This window comes from Triticum urartu, chromosome 1 (genome assembly GCF_003073215.2).
Source record: "Triticum urartu cultivar G1812 chromosome 1, Tu2.1, whole genome shotgun sequence".
NCBI classification, from domain to species: Eukaryota; Viridiplantae; Streptophyta; class Magnoliopsida; order Poales; family Poaceae; genus Triticum; species Triticum urartu.
This window is the reverse complement of record NC_053022.1, coordinates 333288131-333308484: the sequence shown is the minus strand read 5'-3', so window position 1 is coordinate 333308484 and position 20354 is coordinate 333288131. Positions and strand designations below refer to the sequence as shown.

The following is a 20354-nucleotide window of genomic DNA, read 5'->3' as shown; positions in this document are numbered from 1 at the left end:
ATCCTCAACGAGGAGGGCTTGGATAAGGTGCGCTCGATGACGGTCAGCGCGCACAACTAGCATGGGGCGACAAAGATCTGGCCGGCGTCGTGCTCGTCCACCCAACGGGAGGGCACAACCTTCCCATTCTTCTTCCACTCCGTCTTTGATGGATTGCTGACGTGCGATAATTACCATGAATAATGTCATAACTATGCGCTTTTCTATCAATTGCCCAACAGTAATTTGTTTACCCACTATATGCTATGTGTTCGAGAGAGAATGTTCTAGTGAAAAGTATGGCCCCCGGGTCTACTTTTACCATATCATAAAAACTAAAAATGCTTTGCTGCAATTTATTTACTTTTATTTTGTTTTGCAATTTATCTATCTACCTATACAAGATTTGATCCTTGCAAGTAATGAGTTCAAGGGGATTGACAACCCTCTTGCCCGCGTTGGGTGCAAGTATTTGCTTTTGTGTGTGCATATGCTGCTAAGGGGAGCTCGCTTGGTTCTCCTATTGGTTCAATAACCTTGGTTCTCACTAAGGTAAATACTTATCTCTACTGTGTTGCATCTTCTCTTCACTTCGGGGAAAATCCCAACACAATTTACAAGCAGCATTAACTCAATGCCCAATGCCAGATGCCTTTTTCTGCATGTTTTTGGTTTTCCAGAAAATCCATACCAAATGAAGTCCAAACACGGCGAAACTTTTTGACAATTTTTCTGGACCAGAAGGGACCTTGGAAGCTCCGGGAGGAGACCAGACGATGCAAGACGGAGCCACAAGGCAGGGGGTGTGCCCTGGGGGGTAGGGCGCGCCCAGGTGCCTTGTGCCCCCCTTTCTGCTCCTCTGACCTAATTCTAGTCCTATAAATTCCCCAATAATCAGAAACCTCGGTACCAAGTTCTGAAACAATTCTTCCGCCCACTGCAAGCCTCTGGTCTTCCGCGATCCCATTTGGAGGCCCTTTTCGGTTCTCTGCCATAGGGGGAACCATTGGGGAGGCTATCTTCATCGACTTGGTTGCCTCCGCAATGATGTGTGAGTAGTTCCCACAAGACCTTAGGGTCCTTAGCAGTATCTAGATGACTCTTTCTCTCTTTTTATGATCTTCAATACAACGATCTCATCTGAGATCAATCTGATGTATATTGCGTGGTGCATTTGTTGGGTTCCGATGAATTGTGGGTTTATAATCAGATTATTCACTGAAAGTATTTGAATCCTCTCTGAGATTTATTTATGTGTAATTTTATAGCTATGTATGCTTTCGATCTATGAGTTTTCTTTGGCCAAGTTAATGAGTAGATCATCAGTGAGTGGTGCATAGTAGTAGGTTCGATCTTGCAGTGTCCTTACTCTATAACAGGAATTGCAAGGAACGATTGTGTTGTTGCTACTAAGGGTAAAACGACGGGGTTTGAACATATTGCATGGTCTTATTCTGTCTACATTATGTCATCTTGCTTCAAGCATTACTCTGTTTGTCATGAACTTAATACCTTGCGATGCATGCTGGATAGCGGCCAAGGGGTTGAGTAATAGTAGTAGATGTCAATAAGTTTAACAGCCTACTTTTCATGGACATAATGCTTATGTATTAATTATGCCATGGATGATCAGTATAACTATTGCGTTTTTTCTATCAATTGCCTAATAGTAAACTGTTTACTCACCATTGATATCTTCAAGAGAGATGCCTCTAGCGAATGCTATGACCCCCGGGTCCATTCACATTTATATTAAAACAAATCCTATAATTGCTCGTTGCTTTGTTTTACTTTCATTTATTATATCTATCACTACCAGGTTTAATCCTTGCAATCGGGCAAGAACAAGGGGAGTGACGCCCTCTTTGCCTTGTTGGGGTGCAAGTATTTTGTGTGTGTGTGCAAGTACTGTTTAACATTTGTCCATGTGGTGTCTCCTACTGGATCGATAAACGTTGATTCTTAAGTGAAGGAAGTGGTATATGCTACTATACTATATCACCCTTTCTCTTCATGGAAACCCAACAACCACACAAGTAGGAGAACGATTCACACAATTATCATTTGCTTGTTCTTATCTTTCTTGCCTTTTATTTATTAGCTTTGCTTATTTTTACATTTTTTTAAATACCAAAAAAATTTATGTTACTATTTGTGCCTATGTTGCCGTGTGCCTTCTATTTGCTTGTGTCTTTGATTGCTAAAAATTATTGATATGTATCCTCATCCAAATGGGTCGCTCCCTTGGGTGCAATGACTAGGGAAGGTCTGACATGCGGATACATTTTGCGTCTGTTTGGGCCGCTCATTGGGTTGTCCTTACCCCTTGGGGCTCCCGTAAGGGTCACTTTTTTTGTCAGGAAACGCGCCAAGTGGTGCGCCCAGTCACCGCCTCCATGTTTCGTGTGTTGAGCGCTTCCTTTGAATTACATTTTTTTTTATGTGTTTGGATTTTTAATTGTCTTTTTGTTTTTTTGTTTTTTGTCTGATTTTCCCCAAGGTCTAGAGATACAAAAAATTTGTTTTTTCTCAAAGGACAACTGCACTTGCTAAAGAAACAAATATGTGCTTCCATGAGAATTGTGTTTCTCTTTTTTACTGAGAATTAGTTGTGTTTCTCGTTGAGAAGCACATATTTACTTAAACGAGAAGCCCAACTCATGCTTCCGCGAGAAGAACAACCTTACTTTTGCGAGAAAGCACAACCTGTATTTCTCCCCAAAAAGAGAAAAGCACTACCCATGATATAGGATCTAGTTTTGAAGATCTCGATGCCATAAATCCAACGATGAAAATTGTTCAATATTTGAACACACGATTCAAAAATGGCTTGAATAAATGATTAAAAAACTCAGGTTGCGACAAATGACGCACATGCAACGCGTAACTTGTGAGCACTTAAGAAGATAGGGAGTCATCTTTGAAAGGAATAATCCTGAACCGGATATTTCGAGTACAAGCAAACACCCCCCCTTGAATGGGTATTCCAGCAGCTAGGGACAGAAGTACCTCGTTTCTAGGGATTTTAGATGAATTATGTTTTGCCCTAAGGTTGTTTCAAGGGCAAGTGGTCCAGCCCCACCCGTCAATTTGTCGAGGGCCAAATTATGAAGGTGAAAAAAGAAAGTATGGGTTAAGATCAAATTTCTCCATTTTTAGAGCATCTAACTACATATGGCAGTTTCTCAAATGCCTGTGGACATGCCCATCTCATACTAGATTCTCAAATTCATACAAAGACATGCAAACTAAAATCAACCTACGTACTACATCGATCATCTAGCTACTCGTTGTTAGAAATGTTGACGATCTCCGTGCCCGGCTCCGGCAGCATGGGCGGCAGCTGCAACTCCGGCTACTCCGCTTTGGCCTCCGCCGCCTCTATCTCCACGTCGAGCTCGTCGAGGAGCACGTCGGTCTCCGCTTGCTGCCGCCGGATGAACGCCCGGTTGGCCTCCACATAGGCCTCATCCTGAATGGACTCCAGGATGGCCTGCTGCTCGGCCATCTCATCGGACTGGGCGACCCTAGCGACGGCGAACTCTGCATCTGCCTGCTCCATGTTGAAGGCCGGCACCTGCTGGTCCGGCTCCTCCGCCTCGTCCACCTGCATCAGAGCCATCTCCTCCTCCTCCTCCTCTTCCCTCGGCTGCTCCTCCTCCTCCTCCTCCTCTTCCCCCGACTCCTCCTCCTCCTCTTCCCTCGGCTGCTCCTTCTTCTCTCCCCGGCTCCTCCTCCTCCTCCGGCTCCGGCGAGTCTAGAGGCAACCCGACAGCGATCCTGGCGGCGCGCGCGGCTTCCCGGGCGAGTATCTGCTGTTGGATCTCATAGCAGCGCTTCGACGTCAGCATGGCATAGTAGTTGATCTTTGCTCCGGACCATGGCGGAGTGCCAGAGCGTGGACAGAGCGTCGGAGCGGGAAAGAGAGGAGGTAGATGGGCTCGGACTGGCGGCGCGAAAAGGAGGATGGGGTTGGGTTAGGGTCGCGGGGCATCGGCCGGCTTAAATAGCCGGCTACTGCCTCGGGCGGCGAGCCGGAGCGGTGCCACACGACGTTTCCACCGCAGCAACCGCCGAGGCGCCCGTCGGACCATCGGGTTTCCCGGCTAGTCCGTGTGGGGCCACGCCGTCAGTCCGACGTGGCGGGCGCGTCCGAGCGCCCCATATCCGTGCCATATTTAGGCTGAATATGGGAGTGCTGGTCAGTCCGGATGTTTAAGGGCCATTTGAGGGACCCATCTGGGTCAAAAAATCGTGACTGAGCAGCGACCAGGCGTATGAGAGTGAAAATGGACAAAACTAGCATTGCGCCCTAGCCCCGGGCGTAATGCAAAAGAGGCCCATTTCGTGAAATAATTTTAGATTAAGGTCATTTTGTGTTGAAGTTACAGACAAGATCAGTTTTATATGAGACGGGTTTGAGAGAACCGTTTGTAGATGCTCTTATGTCGGTTTTGGCGGTTTGTCTGAATCGTGACTCAGCGGCAGGTGGAACTACCGCCTTGCTCACTACTACCGCACGTGCTGCATCATCCTCGCCGCATCACTCCACGAGTCCAATTCGACCCGTCTCTAAACAATTGCCAGAGTCCCGCGGCCGCAGACAACCTTCCACACAACACTTTGATCCAAATCGGGATCCTTCCTCCCCCACCTCCGTCTCTCATCCGGCGCGAGCGGTGCGCGCTTCCAGAAAGCCTTCGCCCCGCGGTGATTGCCCATGGGTTCGCTCACGAAGGCGGCGGAGGAGGGGGCGTCCGCGGCGGTGGACTGGTCCGACGAGGCGGTCATCTACGTCAACGGCGTCCGCCGCGTGCTTCCCGACGGCCTCGCCCACCTCACCCTCCTCCAGTACCTCAGAGGTCGCCCCCCCTTCCCGCCCTCTGACTTGTATCGTTTGTGAGCATCTGTGGCGCGCTGCCTGCACCTGAATCGGTTGTGCTGCTGCCCCCAGCCTGAACTTGTCGGTTCTTTTTTCGTGGAGCTATGTGTCGTGGTACTTTCAGACTCTGTTTCATTGTTTTGCTTTATCTATAAAGCTGCGCGAAAGCCCTTTTGGGCAATCGTAGAATTGGTGGCCTGAGGTCGTTTGGGGGCGTGTCACTGTAGCAAATTGAAAGCTTGCTGGGTATGGTTCAAAATAATGTTTTTGCTCTGTTTATGCAATCGCACGTTGGTGGTTACTGCTTATACAGAAATCGTACAGTGGGACTCGGAATCAACACAAAATGTTCTCTGAACATAGTTTATTTTGCAGTGTGCTGCTAATGTAGAAATGAAACTGAACTGACAAACAGACATGATGTAGTTAGTCTACCATAACCGATTCATAGCCACTAAAAGCCCAAGAAGATGAGTGGGTGCCATTATTCCCAAAATATATATAATGTGAAAGAGCTCGTTAAACTGATCAAAATCCTGAACCGGTGATGAGTGAGGGGAGGGTGACACCAACACGGCCTTCTTCCACCAGCACGCCTCCTACAGGAAGCAGAAGAACGTTATCCATAGCCTCACGGTTGATTGTTGGGTGGTCCCTGACCATGCCGCCATGGCCGAGGCGACTTGGTCAGCCTCGGTGAACCCTTTACGGAGGAGGAAGTGTGAGACTGGTGCGTCGGTTGCTACGCGGGAAGGCGCCAGGCACGGACGGTTTCACGGGGACTGTGAAGGCCGATGTTATGGCTGCCTTTCCCAAGCTGCATCCGCTGTGGGCGGGGGCTCCATGAACTGAACTAGACCCTGCTAATGCTCCATCCCAAGTGATCGGCTACCTCGGCCCTTACGGACTACCAACGCCTTCAGTCTCATACACATCTTCTCCCTGTTGGTGGCGAAGATGTTGGCCACCAGGTTGTCGCCTAGGCTGGGGGCTTTGGTAGAGGAGAACCAGTGCATTTTCACCCGAAAACGCTGCATACATGATAATTTCATGTTGGTTCAGCAAATGGCAAGATAGCTGCACTGGCTGGGTGAGCCGCGTGCCATTCTCAAGCTGGATATCGCCCATGCGTTCGATTGAGTGTCGTGGGCCCAACTCTTTTGAGTAGTGACCATTCTCTTGATGAAGACGAAGTTGCACAAGACAAACTTTCTAGCGCTAAAGAGAACCACCACCAAGGCCCGGTGGTGAACGGACAGTGGAGGGTGTCATACTAGATGCAGGAGGTGGAGCCCAGACAGCCAGAACTGAAGGATAAAGAAGCAGACTCACGCCATAAAGCCTGGTATGCATATGAATAGCTTCAAGGGCCTCCAACAGACTCACAAGGGTGGTGAGCTAGCAGCTGAGCATGAAACTGTTGAAACTCAGCCCAAAGATGTGTCAAGAAATTGTAGATGCAATGAAGCTCCAAGTGAGAGTGCTGACATTCAGAGCACCGGTAGATTTGTCCAACCTCCAGTCCAAGAGAGTCAATCTGACGTCACGCCGGGGACAGCTGGGTAATAAGAAGTCATCAACTGTTGCATCACTCTGATTCAATCACTGCTCCTGTCGCATAGCAGCGAGGTACATAGAGGGGGCTCATAGTGATCACGAACACGTGCCCGCATCAACTGTGCCTAAGAAAGAACAACCACGTTGCTTAGAAACCGAGAATAGTGGAGGCAGAACTATCCTCCTCCGCCCATGTCTTGTAGGCAGCAAACTGAGCCTCGATGGACGCTATAGCATCATCATAGTCAGCGATCACCTTCTTGTGAGAAGTTCAAGAGCACCCGTTGGGGTCATAGACTGCTGCATTTGTCAGCTTCAAGCCTTCAAGATATAATGTAACACATAGTACTTGCATCATCTACACTTGGTGCTTTGCAAACTACTTCCTAATTTCTCTGTAGCCATGTATTGTAGATATCGGTCTTCGAGGAACAAAGCTTGGATGTGGTGAAGGCGGTTGTGGTGCCTGCACTGTCATGGTCTCATGCTATGATCAAACTACAAAGAAATCACAGTGAGAATCATATTTCTTCAACGAGTGATGTCATACTCATTCTATCTAATTTGAGTTACTGTTTCTGGAAAACCGAATAAATGTTGCTGACAATGCAAATGAGCTGTTGCTGAAATTTATACATATGCAAATTTGCAAATGCTAGAGGTAACCTCGCTATTTCTATACACGGCGCGCCTTGAACCATATTTATTCCATCCCATTCCTCAAAACAAAAATCCTCAAAAAAATATTGATTCCATCCCATCCCTCCAACCAAACACATAATGGAACCATCCCGTTCTATCCCATCCCTCCAATCAAACAAAATCAGGAATAATTCCATTCTTCGTGGAAAATACTGAGGTGGAACCATTCCATTCCATTCTACTTGGATCCACCAACCAAACAATCCTAAAAAACTGTGGGTCACATAGCAATGGAAATAGATTCTGCAGTACATTCACCCTTATTCATTCTGTTTTCTTCCAGCTGAAACACAACATGCATTTGCATACTGTAGCTTGCATGCATTTCTTAACCTGTGGTGTTTAAAGGGTATAGTGGCGTGCATTGCTGATGAGCCATTTTTGAGTGGCAAATGTAAATCCTGTATATTAACTGCCATGTATCTTTTGTGGCTATTGCCTATTCCTTGAATTTGAGCTCCATTTTGGCCCACATAATTTACTTACTTTATGTAGGCATTATGCAATAAACGCCTGCCTGGCTCCACTTTATTCTTTGGAAGGAATGCACATAATCACAGTAGAGGGAATTGGAGATCGCCAGCGAGGTTTGCACCCAGTCCAGGTGATGCACTGTTTTTGTATGACTTGTGGCAGCTACATCTGTTACCGATATGATCCTGACTACCAAGGTAGAAGGTAGTATTTTTTCCCATGCTGGCTAGTGAAATGATGAATATGGAATATTTAAATTCTTTTATGATAATACTGTATTCTGTTGATTAAAACGTACTGAAAAAGGTTAAGATTCTATAGCAGTAAAACCTATCCATGTATACTGCAGTAGGTCAGGTGTGGTGGTCTGATTCTGTTTCTGGGAACATCATCAGGTCTGATTCTGACACGTGACATTAACCCATTTAGCTTGATACAAGGACGACAATGTCATAAAATAATTGACACACCGATATACTATTTACTGTAAGACTAGTATCCAGGTAAAATATGACTAACAAAAGTTGCAGAACCTGGTGAGCACAACTAAAGCAGCTCAATTTGGCATGGTAGGAATATTGAGTAGATCAAATGATGAATTAGCTACGCTTAGTACAGGAAAATATATATTTCTATTTTGATAGGTTATGTTTTTTATGATATGAATACACCATATTATGCAATCAGGTCAAGTCTCTCCACTCTCCAAAGATGTCAAGTGGACTAAGGGCATGTACAATCGTTGATAACTGATAAGACAGCCTTATCTACCATGCATATCATTTAGAGAAGACAAACAAAGATATTATGCAATGGATTGTATGTTAGTGTTACTCCTATATTTATGGGCTCATACATTCATACTAGAAAATACTCCTGTGTAACTAAGAGATGACATCTTGTACATGTTAAGGAGTATTAGTATTAGGTCAAGGAGTCCTATTAGACTATGTTTCCTTTCCTTGTACCCCAAGTCTTGTGTAATATACATATGCCCCGTGGTCCTTCAATACAATCAAGTTGCATCCATAACAGTACAATGGGTACAATGGCCGAGAGGGACGAGTGGGCTGCCCCAGTTTGCTGAGACTTGCCCTTCTTTGGAGCAAAAATGGGCTAGAGCTGTAGATTTGGGGGGATGGACTAGCTACTGCTTAATTCCCCGAACCAGAAAATTTCCCCCATATTTAGCTTTTGGGGGATGGACTAGACATGCTCTTAGCTAAGGGAAGGCAAGTCTTTTTTTCTCATTTCTCTCTTCTCCAACTCAGCAATTATCTTAGGTGGCATTGCTAAAATAGCACCATTGTGCACGCCCTAACAAAAAACCTACCCTCTCACTAAACGAGTTTACTGTCTAGAGTTTATTACTTGAAATCCATTTATTGAAAATGTGGTCATGTATAAACTATAAAGCTGTCACATGTCCGTGCTGTGTTAGGTTTCTACAGCCTTCTGTATGCTGGGAAAAATTAAGTGAAATATTGAGTAACATTACTTTCATCAGTTCCCTACATCCATTTGTATCTATTTGCCTTTCTCGTGACGCTGTATGTCCATTACAGGAACGTTTAGCCGAGGCACATGGTTCACAATGTGGATTTTGCACCCCTGGTTTCGTGATGTCCATGTATGCACTGCTGAGATCAAGTAAACATCCTCCTACAGAAGAGCAGATTGAAGATAGCCTTGCAGGAAACTTGTGTCGCTGTACTGGCTACAGACCAATAATAGATGCCTTCCGCGTCTTTGCGAAAACGGATGATTCCTTGTACACAGCTTCACCTTTAGAAAACGCTAATGGCCAAGCTATCTGCCCTTCAACTGGAAAGCCATGTTCATGCAGAAATGAGACAGATGTCAATGCTAATGAATCTTCAACATTGTCTTCCGTGAAAGTCTACTTACCTTGTTCATACAACGAAATCGATGGAAATTCATACAGCGAGAAGGAGCTCATTTTCCCCCCAGAACTGCAGTTGAGAAAAATTATGCCACTTAAATTGAATGGGTTTAATGGGATCAGATGGTATAGACCTCTTAAATTAGAGCAGCTACTGTATTTGAGATCTTGCTACCCAGATGCGAAACTTATCATTGGTAACTCCGAAGTGGGAGTTGAAACAAAGTTCAAGAATGCTCAATATAAGGTCATGATCTCAGTTACCCATGTTCCAGAACTTCATACCCTCAAAGTGGAAGAACATGGCTTACACATTGGTTCTGCAGTTAGACTCGCACAGCTCCAGAAGTTCCTCAAAAATGTTATTGCGGAGCGTGGTTCTCATGAAACTTCGTCTTGCCATGCAATACTACGGCAGTTAAAATGGTTTGCAGGAACACAAATCAGGAATGTTGCTTCTGTTGGTGGTAATATTTGTACTGCTAGTCCAATATCAGATCTAAACCCACTTTGGATGGCCATTGGTGCAAATTTCCAGATAATTGATGTCAACAATAATGTTAGGACTACTGCTGCAAAAGATTTCTTTCTTGGCTATCGCAAAGTTGATTTAAAGGCTGATGAAATATTGCTCTCTGTTATACTACCATGGACAAGACCATATGAATATGTAAAAGAATTTAAACAGGCACATAGAAGGGAGGATGACATTGCTTTGGTGAATGCTGGAATGCGTATGCATATAACAGAAGCTGAAGGAAACTGGATAGTATCTGATGTCTCTATTGTCTACGGAGGGGTAGCTGCGGTTCCACTTACTGCTGCAAAAACTGAAAAATTCCTTGTTGGAAAGAAGTTAGATGATGGATTGCTGGATGAGACCTTTAATTTATTAAAAGAGGACATCCCACTAGCAGAGAATGCACCAGGTGGAATGGTTGAATTTCGCAGTTCACTCACTTTGAGTTTCTTTTTCAAATTTTTCCTTTATGTTACGCATGAGATGAACAATAAAGGGTTATGGAAGGTTGGGCTGGATGCAGCTAATATGTCAGCTATACAGTCTTACACTAGACCTGTTTCTATTGGAACTCAAGGTTATGAATCAGTGGGGCAAGGAACTGCTGTGGGACAGCCAATGGTTCATATGTCAGCTATTCTTCAGGTATTATTAACCTTGTAGTTGTTACAGTATATGTGGATTGCACTAGCCCTTTCCATCAGTTCGGACTTTTGGTTGCGTTGGCTAGTGCATGAAGCTTAACATGGTATCAGAGCTAAGGTCTTGAGTTCAAGTCCTGGTTTGTGCAATTTATCTAAAAATTGCCGATGCCCCCCTTTGTGTCCACGTATAGGCCTCTTGAGTCATACGTGAGTTTCGCACGCCGTCGCTCTCTTCCGGTTGCACGTGTTGACTTGTCTTCCCCGTCACACGTGAGAGGGGGTGTTACAGTATATGTGGATTGCACTAGCCCTTTCCATCAGTTCGGACTTTTGGTTGCGTTGGCTAGTGCATGAAGCTTAACAGTAGTATTTACCTTTCCTACTTATAAAGATTGGAGTTGGTGGTGAGTTCACTCCTCTCTGCATTCTTACTTACACATGAGGCTAACAATCTTGTAAAAGTCAACAACTAATAAATGCAATATACTCGCAAGCAGGACCATCACTGTTGCAAGAGGCACAAATAACGTTTGCACACTTACTCATATGCAGAACCAGCTGCAAAAGTTATAAGTGAACACATACTCTTACTCTCACGTGGGATCAACCTTCTTGTAAAAGGCACAAATAAATAAATACGGACGAGCCTTGAACTAAGAAACGTGCTATGTTGTTGTAGCTTCCTCCACTACTGGATAATTATTTGTCCTATGCTGTAACAATTTTTTTTGGAGCAAACATCCAAATGTGCACCTTTTTTTGTTACAAGTGTCGCAAAAATACAACCAAACTCCAAATGGAGCAAAGAAAAAAAAACAGCAAAAAGGGAACTATACTTTATTTTTTGACTTGCTTGATCTCTCGATCCAATATGCTAGGTCACTGGTGAGGCAGAATATGTTGATGACACACCAACACCCCCGAATATCTTACATGCTGCTCTGGTGCTGAGTAAGAAGGCTCATGCTCGCATTTTGTCTATCGACGATTCAGTTGCCAAATGTTCCCCTGGGTTTGCTGGTCTCTTTCTTTCAAAAGATGTGCCTGGTTCTAACCATATTGGGCCAATTATCCATGACGAGGAGGTTTTTGCGTCTGATGTTGTTACTTGTGTTGGCCAGGTATATCTGCTAGATCTGATATTTTAGGCATACAAGTTTTGATATGACTTGGGAAGTGGGGAATCCCGCATTTTTTTGTTAATTTTTCAGTTACACCTTTCTCTTCTCATTGGCAGATTATTGGAATTGTTGTGGCAGATACCCATGATAACGCAAAAGCTGCTGCAAATAAAGTAAATATTGAGTATTCTGAGCTGCCAGCAATCCTCTCAATATCGGAAGCTGTCAAAGCTGGTAGCTTTCATCCCAATACCACAAGATGCCTTTCAAATGGGGATGTTGAACAATGTTTTGCATCCAATACATGCGATAAAATTATAGAAGGAGAAATTCGAGTCGGGGGTCAAGAGCACTTCTACATGGAACCTCAATGCACTTTTGTCTGGCCAGTTGATTCTGGAAATGAAATTCATATGATCTCATCTACGCAAGTATGCTCTGTTCTTTAGTTTTGAATTTACAATGTGAATTGCATGTTGATAATATGTTTCATGCTCCCAGAGTTATAGCTTCTTCACAAATGTATAAGTACTCTAGAAATAAAAGGAGTATGAACCTTCTCTTGCCTGGAGATATTGCAAAGTAATACCCTACTGGACATCAGTATGCGGGGCAGGGAAAACATCTCACTTGCTACTCTTCTAACATGCCAGGTTAAGAGGCAGGGGTAGAGGTGGTGGGATCCACTGCAACTAGTGTTTCTGCTTGTTGTAGGCTATGGCCCAGTATCTGGTGCATTCAATTTTCGCAGTAGGCTTTGCTTTTCATTTTCGCAGTAGCCTTCACTTCTAAGAATTTGTATATTATGTAGTCCTTAATCACCTAATGACTCGATCACAGTAATCTTCAGTACTCCCTCTGTTCGGGTTTGTTGATGGCCAAATCGGTGGATTCAAGTCGATTTGGGCCTGGATTTTTCAGCCCATGGGGGCATGAAATCTTACCACATGGAAGGGTGAGAGTATCGTAACTATGACCTTACAAACAGGGATTACCTGGATGTGCTTACCGGCCTAACACAACCGAACAGAGGGAGTATAAATTAAGCCTCATGTGCATCACATCTACCCAAGGTTCATCACTGCGTTCTTTCGTCAAAGAGAAGTGTGTCCAAAGGTTGAGTGCTGTCTTGGTTCAGACCTTGGCAGGTTTCAGCCTGATGTTATTTCAGTGTGAACACAACATGCTGCTGCTAGTTATTACATGGTCCCAAATCCATCACCCGCCATTCATCCAGGCCACGTGGAAGTTGCCGAGCTGGTTAAGGTGGTGCTGACAAACTTTTTTTAGTTATCTGTCAAACTTTAGGTTTAGAAAAATTATCAGTGCAGCGTGTGGCATAGATGCACGGGGAACATGCAAATAAATACAAGAAACAAGTATGACATTATTTAATACGATGGATGTGGAGCACTAACATAACAATGTCATACTAAACACATATTAAATGGTGTATATTTCGCTATAGTTTGTAGGTTAGTAGTATTGCCTTTCCTGCCCTTATTTGTGAGTCACTTGTCTCTTGCCACTGGTGTCTTATGTCATGTTTTGTTCAACATGACATGTGTAGTTGGTCTTATACTCTTATTTGACTAAATGTTCTTTATCTGAAGGCTCCCCAGAAGCATCAGAAGTATGTCGCTAATGCTCTTGGTCTTCCACTATCAAAAGTTGTTTGCAAGACTAAGCGTATTGGTGGCGGATTTGGTGGAAAAGAAACTAGATCAGCAATATTTGCTGCCGCGGCATCTGTAGCTTCCTATTGTCTAAGAAGGCCAGTAAAGATTGTTTTGGACAGGGACATTGACATGATAACGACTGGACAGAGGCACAGTTTCCTAGGGAAATATAAGGTATGGAGTTGAAACAGTACATCCGTTTCAGTCTGATAGTTAATACTGTGAGTTTGATGACTGGAGTTTGCTGAGTTTATAGCAAATAATCTCAGCAACTTGGTTGATTGGTTCTGAAGGACTCAATATCTCCATATGCATCATTTCTTGAGATTTGAAAGATAAATCTGAATGCTAAGTGATAACCAGTAAATACACTGGACCACTGTCATGTAATGTTGAAGTCAATTGGGGACAATAACAAGTGGATGCTTAGCTCTAATATGACTAATACTAAACTTCACTTTCCTTTTTTGTATTCTACCTAACTATGGTTGATCTTTCAGCTTGGATTTACCAATGACGGGAAGATACAGGCCTTAGATCTCGAAATTTACAACAACGGTGGTAACTCACTAGATCTGTCCCTTGCAGTCTTGGAGCGTGCTGTTTTCCATTCGGAAAATGTGTACGCTATACCAAATATCAGAGTCAGTGGGAAAGTATGCTTTACAAATTTCCCAAGCAATACTGCTTTTAGAGGTTTTGGTGGTCCACAAGGCATGTTGATTGCAGAGAATTGGATTCATCACATGGCTACAGAACTCAAGCGGAGTCCAGAGGAGATAAAAGTAAGCATGCACAGCTTAGTGGATGGTGCTAGCCTTGCCACACCATTGTTGGTTAACTAATATACTGTTTACAGGAACTTAATTTCCAAAGTGAGGGAACTGAGCTTTATTATGGCCAGCTGCTCCAGAATTGTACAATGCATTCGGTTTGGGATGAACTGAAGGCATCTTGTAATATTTTGGAGGCTCGCAAAGCTGTAAATGTTTTTAACAGTGAAAATCGTTGGAGGAAGCGAGGCATTGCTATGGTTCCCACAAAATTTGGCATATCCTTCACTGCAAAATTTATGAATCAGGTGAATAGCTTCCCCTCACAGACTACACATAGAAAGCTCTGATTTTGGGGTCTCAGTTTTGGCTACTTAATGTTTGGGAATTCCATAAGACTACTAGTTATTCAACATATGTTAAAACTATACAGTCCACATGCTCTGTTTTTCCAGTTGCAAGTCTGAGAACATATTTTCATGTTTTTCTGCTTAAATGTTTATTGAGTTTATGTCAATGTAGTACTACATTATTTGCTTTATGGTGAATGTTTGGGGAGGGATGGCAAACGAGTCTAGAGAATTGTGATGATTTGTTCCCGCTGTCGATGTAGTACTACATTATTTGCTTTGTGGTGAATGTTTGGGGAGGATGGCAAACGAGTCTAGCGCATTGGGATGATTTGTTCCTGCTGTCGATATGGATGGGAATGCTTTCCCAACCCCACTCCCTGATTTGCTCATACTCATGTACATGCTATTGGTGTGCCTGTGTGTCTAAACTTTAAAAGTATGAATTTTTGTTCTAACCTTGCATTTGTGTAATCCTTCTATAACTCATTTTCTATCAGATCAGCATCATTTGTATGAACGGCTATACTTATTTCTACTTATATATATATCATAAAGCAAGTTAAAACAAAATTGTGGAGAAGTTATGAATTTTAGCCTCGTTGGGTTCTCCACCTGATAGCTAAACAGATAATGGGATAACGGGCATCCCCGGTGTGGGCGGTGTCGTAGTCATCTCATATGTACCCAGAACACATGCTAGCAGTGTCTACCATGTCACAAGCCCATCGTAGTTGCTGGTTCTGGTACTAGGGAAGCATTTGTGCTCGGTGTGGATTGTGAATTGGAACGAAATTTCATTAATATGCTGTATTTTGTGCCATTTCTCGCCAGTGTATACTCCAGTACCATGATGATATTTTGAATCCTTGTTTAAATTATAGATGTTCCACTGAAAAATATTAAACAAGTAAAAAACTTAGCTATGGGTTACATTATTATATGTTTGTTTGCATCATAATTGAATATAACATAAGTTTTGATGGATGAACAATTGCAGGCTGGTGCTCTTGTGCAAGTTTACACTGATGGTACTGTCCTGGTAACGCATGGCGGGGTTGAGATGGGACAGGGTTTACACACAAAGATAGCCCAAGTTGCCGCCTCATCACTAGATATCCCTATAAGCTGTGTATTTATCTCAGAGACAAGTACCGATAAGGTGAGATTTGGAACCCATGCCTGGTAAGGGGGGCCAACAAGTCTCCCTCTACACGAGATATATTCACTTTTTTTAATTATACTATTTGTGTTAGCAACGATGGGATGATCATGTATTTCTTGTGTTTAGGTTCCAAATGCTTCACCAACAGCAGCCTCTGCCAGTTCGGATTTGTATGGTGCTGCAGTTTTGGATGCTTGTCAGCAAATAAAGGCTCGGATGGAACCCATTGCTAGTAGGGGGAATCATAAGTCCTTCGCTGAGGTAATTCTACCAATATCCTATTCTGTGTCTTTGAGTAGTTGGGCAACATTATTGATTCTTGCTTGAAGAATCTTGGTGAACTGTATGAATTCATTATTTTATTTCTGAGACAACTAAATATGATCAATACTGTCATTATGCTATGTTGACACCTTGTAATGCTTACTACCTGGTTATGCTATCGTAGCAATCCTTCGGTCATGGCTCTTTCCATTTGTACAATGCATTATCTCTAATGATACTGCCGGTGTATAGGCCTAGTGTTGGGACTTGGGACCAACAACTGGGTAACTAGTACAGGACTACAGGTAATGTACCAATCTTTGGACTAGTAAAACCATCGGGGGTCAGTGTAATGGAGTGTAAGCACGTAAAATAGTTTGTAACGTCTGTACCATCAAGTATGAAAAAGATCCATGATATACATCTGCTGAACACTGCTCTTCGCATTTGCTGGTCCTGGCTTGCGCGCATCGACAGTGGCCATCCGTGGGTAGGTTTGTAGGTTCCCATCTCTGATGATGCTCCATTATTCCATTCTTCCACGATACGCACTGGTGGTGACGGATTGGTGGCTATATTCTGGAAGGACCGATGGATAAAACGGAGCCTCTGCCATTGACATTGCTCCAGAGATCGTCACTGCAGTTAATCTTCCTGGCAGCAGGCTTGGAGGTGTTGCCGATGGAACGGAAGCACCAATCATCAGAGTTGTGCTCCTTAGGCGCAGGAGAGGCAAAGTGCAGTCCGAAGTGCAGCAAGCAGTCTGTCCCTACATACCGTGCGAATGAGCAGTTCACGACTAGGTGCAAAGCCGACTCCAGATGAATGCGACAGAGAGAGCAGATAGGGCTGTGGGGCATCCCTGCTTGAGGAGCATGTCGGCGGTGTCGCATCTTCTTGACATCTAACTCTGAAAATAAAATGGTAAAGAGGTGTTACAAAGTGCGCTTGACGTTGTAACTCCATCTAGCCACTTAAAATCATCCTTTCCCCTCTGTGAAATCCCTTGAAACCCTCAGTCCCTCACCTTGATCGCCAAGCACCAAAGGCTGTTGAGTTCTAACCCAAATATATGTTCTCTCACAATATTGTAGAATTTTGTGTGCTTCCCTAGCATACTATGCCTGCATTTTGTGAGTGCTTACTGCCACGAAGTTGCCACCTCCAGGATTGCAGTATAAAACCCATTTCTTTGCTGTAGGTACTGAATTTCTCCTTCATCTGAGGAAGTGGCAGTGATGTCATATTTGCCCTGTACTGACATTTGACAGCTAACAACTAGGGCTGACAATGAGTCGAGAATCTAGCTCCCCCCCTTTGAGATTGTGTTTGATAAAAAATCGACAAAAGTGAGTGTGCCATCGAAAGAATAATGTTCACTTATATGAAATATAAATCGTTTGATAAAGGTTAAGCTGAACTTGACAAGTTGTCAAAATTAGGGATATACATCTAAGCAAACCCTGTCAGGCTATTCAAACTTTGTAGATTCACATTTTTGAGTCCATGTTCAAGCTCATCTGGGTTGTAGCTTGAGCCAAGATGATCCCCATAGCTTTTTGGTGCCTCTGTCGCCAGCTGTGAGCATGTGAGTATTCTTCTAGATTGATTGATGCAGCTGGCTTTGTGATGCTTCCTGCTATTCACACATAACCTAGGTGTATGTTTATGGATAGTATTCAAAAATATTGTATTATAACTGTAAAAAATTAGCAGTCCAATTAATTTTGGTATGGCCTTTTATCTTCTGTTTTTCAGTTAGCTCAAGCATGCTACATGGAACGGGTAGATCTTTCTGCTCATGGGTTTTATATCACCCCTGATATCGGGTTTGACTGGATTGCTGGCAAGGGGAGTCCATTTAATTATTTCACCTATGGAGCCGCATTTGCAGAAGTTGAGATTGACACCCTAACTGGGGATTTCCACACAAGGACAGCTGATATTGTCATGGATCTCGGCTATTCGATTAATCCAGCAATTGATATTGGTCAGGTATGTTTACAGGATATGATGGATTAGGATTCTGGAGCAGTGATATCCTCTCCCCCCCTTTTTTTGGTATTGTTCTTCAGCTTCGATACATTATTTCAGATTGAAGGAGCTTTCATCCAAGGTTTGGGTTGGGCTGCCATGGAAGAGCTAAAATGGGGGGATGACAACCACAAGTGGATTCGACCTGGACACCTTTTCACTTGTGGTCCTGGCTCTTACAAAATACCCTCTGTAAATGATATACCTCTCAATTTCAAGGTTTCACTATTGAAGGTAAGTTCCCAAAATATAAACGCATTATGTCTTAAAGGTGTGTAGGGGGGATATTAGACCTGGTTGAAGAAGTTGGATTCAAAAATATTACAACGGAAAAGTGTTGTTTTGTACTGCAACAGTACAAGTCAGCTGTTACAACATCAGTTCGTTCAACATATCTGGCATTGTTATACACATACTGTAACATGCTCACCAGATCTCGCAAGAAATGCTCGCTGAAACTACTGAGAAAATCATTTTAAAATGAAATCAAACATCGTTTAACCAGTCTTATACTAACCGTAGCAGTTAATTGTTGCTATTCTGCCTTGTGTTGCCTTCGGTGTTTAAATGTAACCCTGCTACATAACTAATTCATCATCGAATCATGGTACTAACTAGGATCTGAAAAGAATTAATGCTTTTTAGCAAAAGGAAAGGCAATTGATATCTGACAGGATGGGTTTCCTACCATTTCAGAGGCCGTAGGCATTCCAGAGTTCATTTTAACTTCCTAGCTGTCTTCTCATAAGGCGCTCCTGAATTGTGTTGTTCGGGAAGGCATGTATTTATATTCACTTGCCTGGTGTCTCTTGATTAACCTGCATGTTATTCTCTTCATTGCAGGGTGTTCCAAATCCAAGGGCTATACACTCATCCAAGGCTGTAGGAGAGCCACCGTTCTTCCTCGCTTCCGCCGTCTTGTTTGCGATAAAAGACGCGATCGCGGCAGCTAGGGCGGAGGAGGGTCATCTCGACTGGTTCCCCCTCGACAACCCGGCAACGCCTGAAAGAATAAGGATGGCATGTGTTGACTCCATTACGAAGAAATTTGCGAGTGTGTATTACCGTCCCAAGCTTAGCATATAGTGGTTACTGCCAGAGTAGCCGATACATACAACGTAAATTTGTATACCTGTTTATGTGGTGTACTATACTGTACAGTACGGACTCGATGTGTGCAAGATAAAAGTACAGATGAAGTGCCGATTTAGGATTATGAATACTACATATTTCAAATAACCTGTACTGAAATACGAGCAAAAACAAATAGTTTGATTTTTTCAGTTTAGTGACATTTTCTTTTTGCGGGGGCTTCAGAGACAATTTAAAAGGCCACTAGAGTATGATTTCCGTATCATTTCATTTCATTGACACGCTGTATGAATGTCTATTTGTGGAAGTGCCATATGATTAGATTTGCAGAGTTTTTTCATGTTGACATAGTATGAAGGTATGCTGATGATTTTATTTTGTAGATATTCAGAACTTTCTGAACTAGGTGAAGAGGAGAGAGAACATAGGCTCCATGTGCAAACATGTTCATGTTTGGAAAATTTAAGTGCAATAATTGATCCGCTTAAATTTGTTTGTGGGAGTAACCAATATGTTTTTAACATCCTTCCGAATGCAGATGGTGATAGGTCAAGGTGATATATTGGTAGATTTACTGCAGAACAAAAGACTACTTGTGAATTATGTAAAGCTTAAGCATCGACTACTATACATTATTTTTGGAACTATTAATCCAAGTGTACTTGCATTTTGATGTTTTTTTAGGGTGAGTGTTTTATGTTTTGGGGGATATAAATCAAGGCTTCATGTTCTGTAAAAATGATTTGGCGTTCCTTGGGAGTGAGGTTGAAACATTTTATACATCCCATATGATACTGCTTTACGTTTGCTAAAGTTGTATTCATAATTGTGTGATTGCTTTTAGACTGCTCTGGTAGATAATTGACAGTTCTACAACACAAGCTAAGCAAAATAATTGTTCCTACGCGGAGTTTCTGCACCCGAGCTCAAATGAGCTCGGATGAACAGTAAAATCAAAAAAAAATTTAAAAAATCCAAATTTTTTTTGGGAGAAACATTGACAAAAGTTCTAAGTGCTTGCAAAAATTCGCCATGAAATCACATTTCTAGAAGGCGTGGCAAAAGAAACAAAATCAGTATTCTGAAAAAGCTACTTTCAAAAGCATTTTGGAGCACTGAATTTGTTTTTCTTGCCACACTTTACAGGAATGTGATTTCATGATGAATTTTTGCAACCACTTAGAACTTTTGTCAATGTTTCTCCCAAAAATAATT

General features: G+C 43.0%; 1 protein-coding gene across 3 annotated transcripts; it reads left to right on the top strand.

Moving 5' to 3' along the window:
• The first annotated feature begins 4527 nt into the window (after positions 1 to 4527).
• LOC125510511 (xanthine dehydrogenase) lies at positions 4528 to 19335 on the top strand. 3 transcript variants are annotated; one of them, XM_048675722.1, is made up of 14 exons: positions 4528 to 4841; positions 6833 to 6932; positions 7616 to 7724; positions 9160 to 10662; positions 11540 to 11782; positions 11899 to 12213; positions 13396 to 13635; positions 13962 to 14246; positions 14321 to 14542; positions 15585 to 15746; positions 15876 to 16010; positions 17772 to 18008; positions 18108 to 18281; positions 18891 to 19335. In XM_048675722.1, the coding sequence occupies exons 1-14, from the start codon at positions 4700 to 4702 to the stop codon at positions 19131 to 19133; spliced, it is 4110 nt and encodes a 1369-aa protein (XP_048531679.1). In that variant the 5' UTR covers positions 4528 to 4699; the 3' UTR covers positions 19134 to 19335. The 3 variants fall into 3 exon arrangements, with proteins under 3 accessions (XP_048531679.1, XP_048531689.1, XP_048531696.1); XM_048675732.1 differs by lacking the exon at positions 6833 to 6932 and having other exon boundaries at positions 4710 to 4841; XM_048675739.1 differs by lacking the exons at positions 4528 to 4841; positions 6833 to 6932; positions 7616 to 7724 and adding an exon at positions 7775 to 7798.
• Positions 19336 to 20354: the final 1019 nt, after the last annotated feature.

Bases quoted from the DNA above. Each gene is read 5' to 3' on its own strand.
- LOC125510511 (XM_048675722.1), top strand. From the start codon at position 4,700: ATGGGTTCGCTCACGAAGGCGGCGGAGGAGGGGGCGTCCGCGGCGGTG. The intron at 10,663-11,539 runs GTATTATTAACC...CCAATATGCTAG, and splicing joins ATATGTCAGCTATTCTTCAG to GTCACTGGTGAGGCAGAATA. The intron at 14,247-14,320 runs GTAAGCATGCAC...TACTGTTTACAG, and splicing joins GGAGTCCAGAGGAGATAAAA to GAACTTAATTTCCAAAGTGA.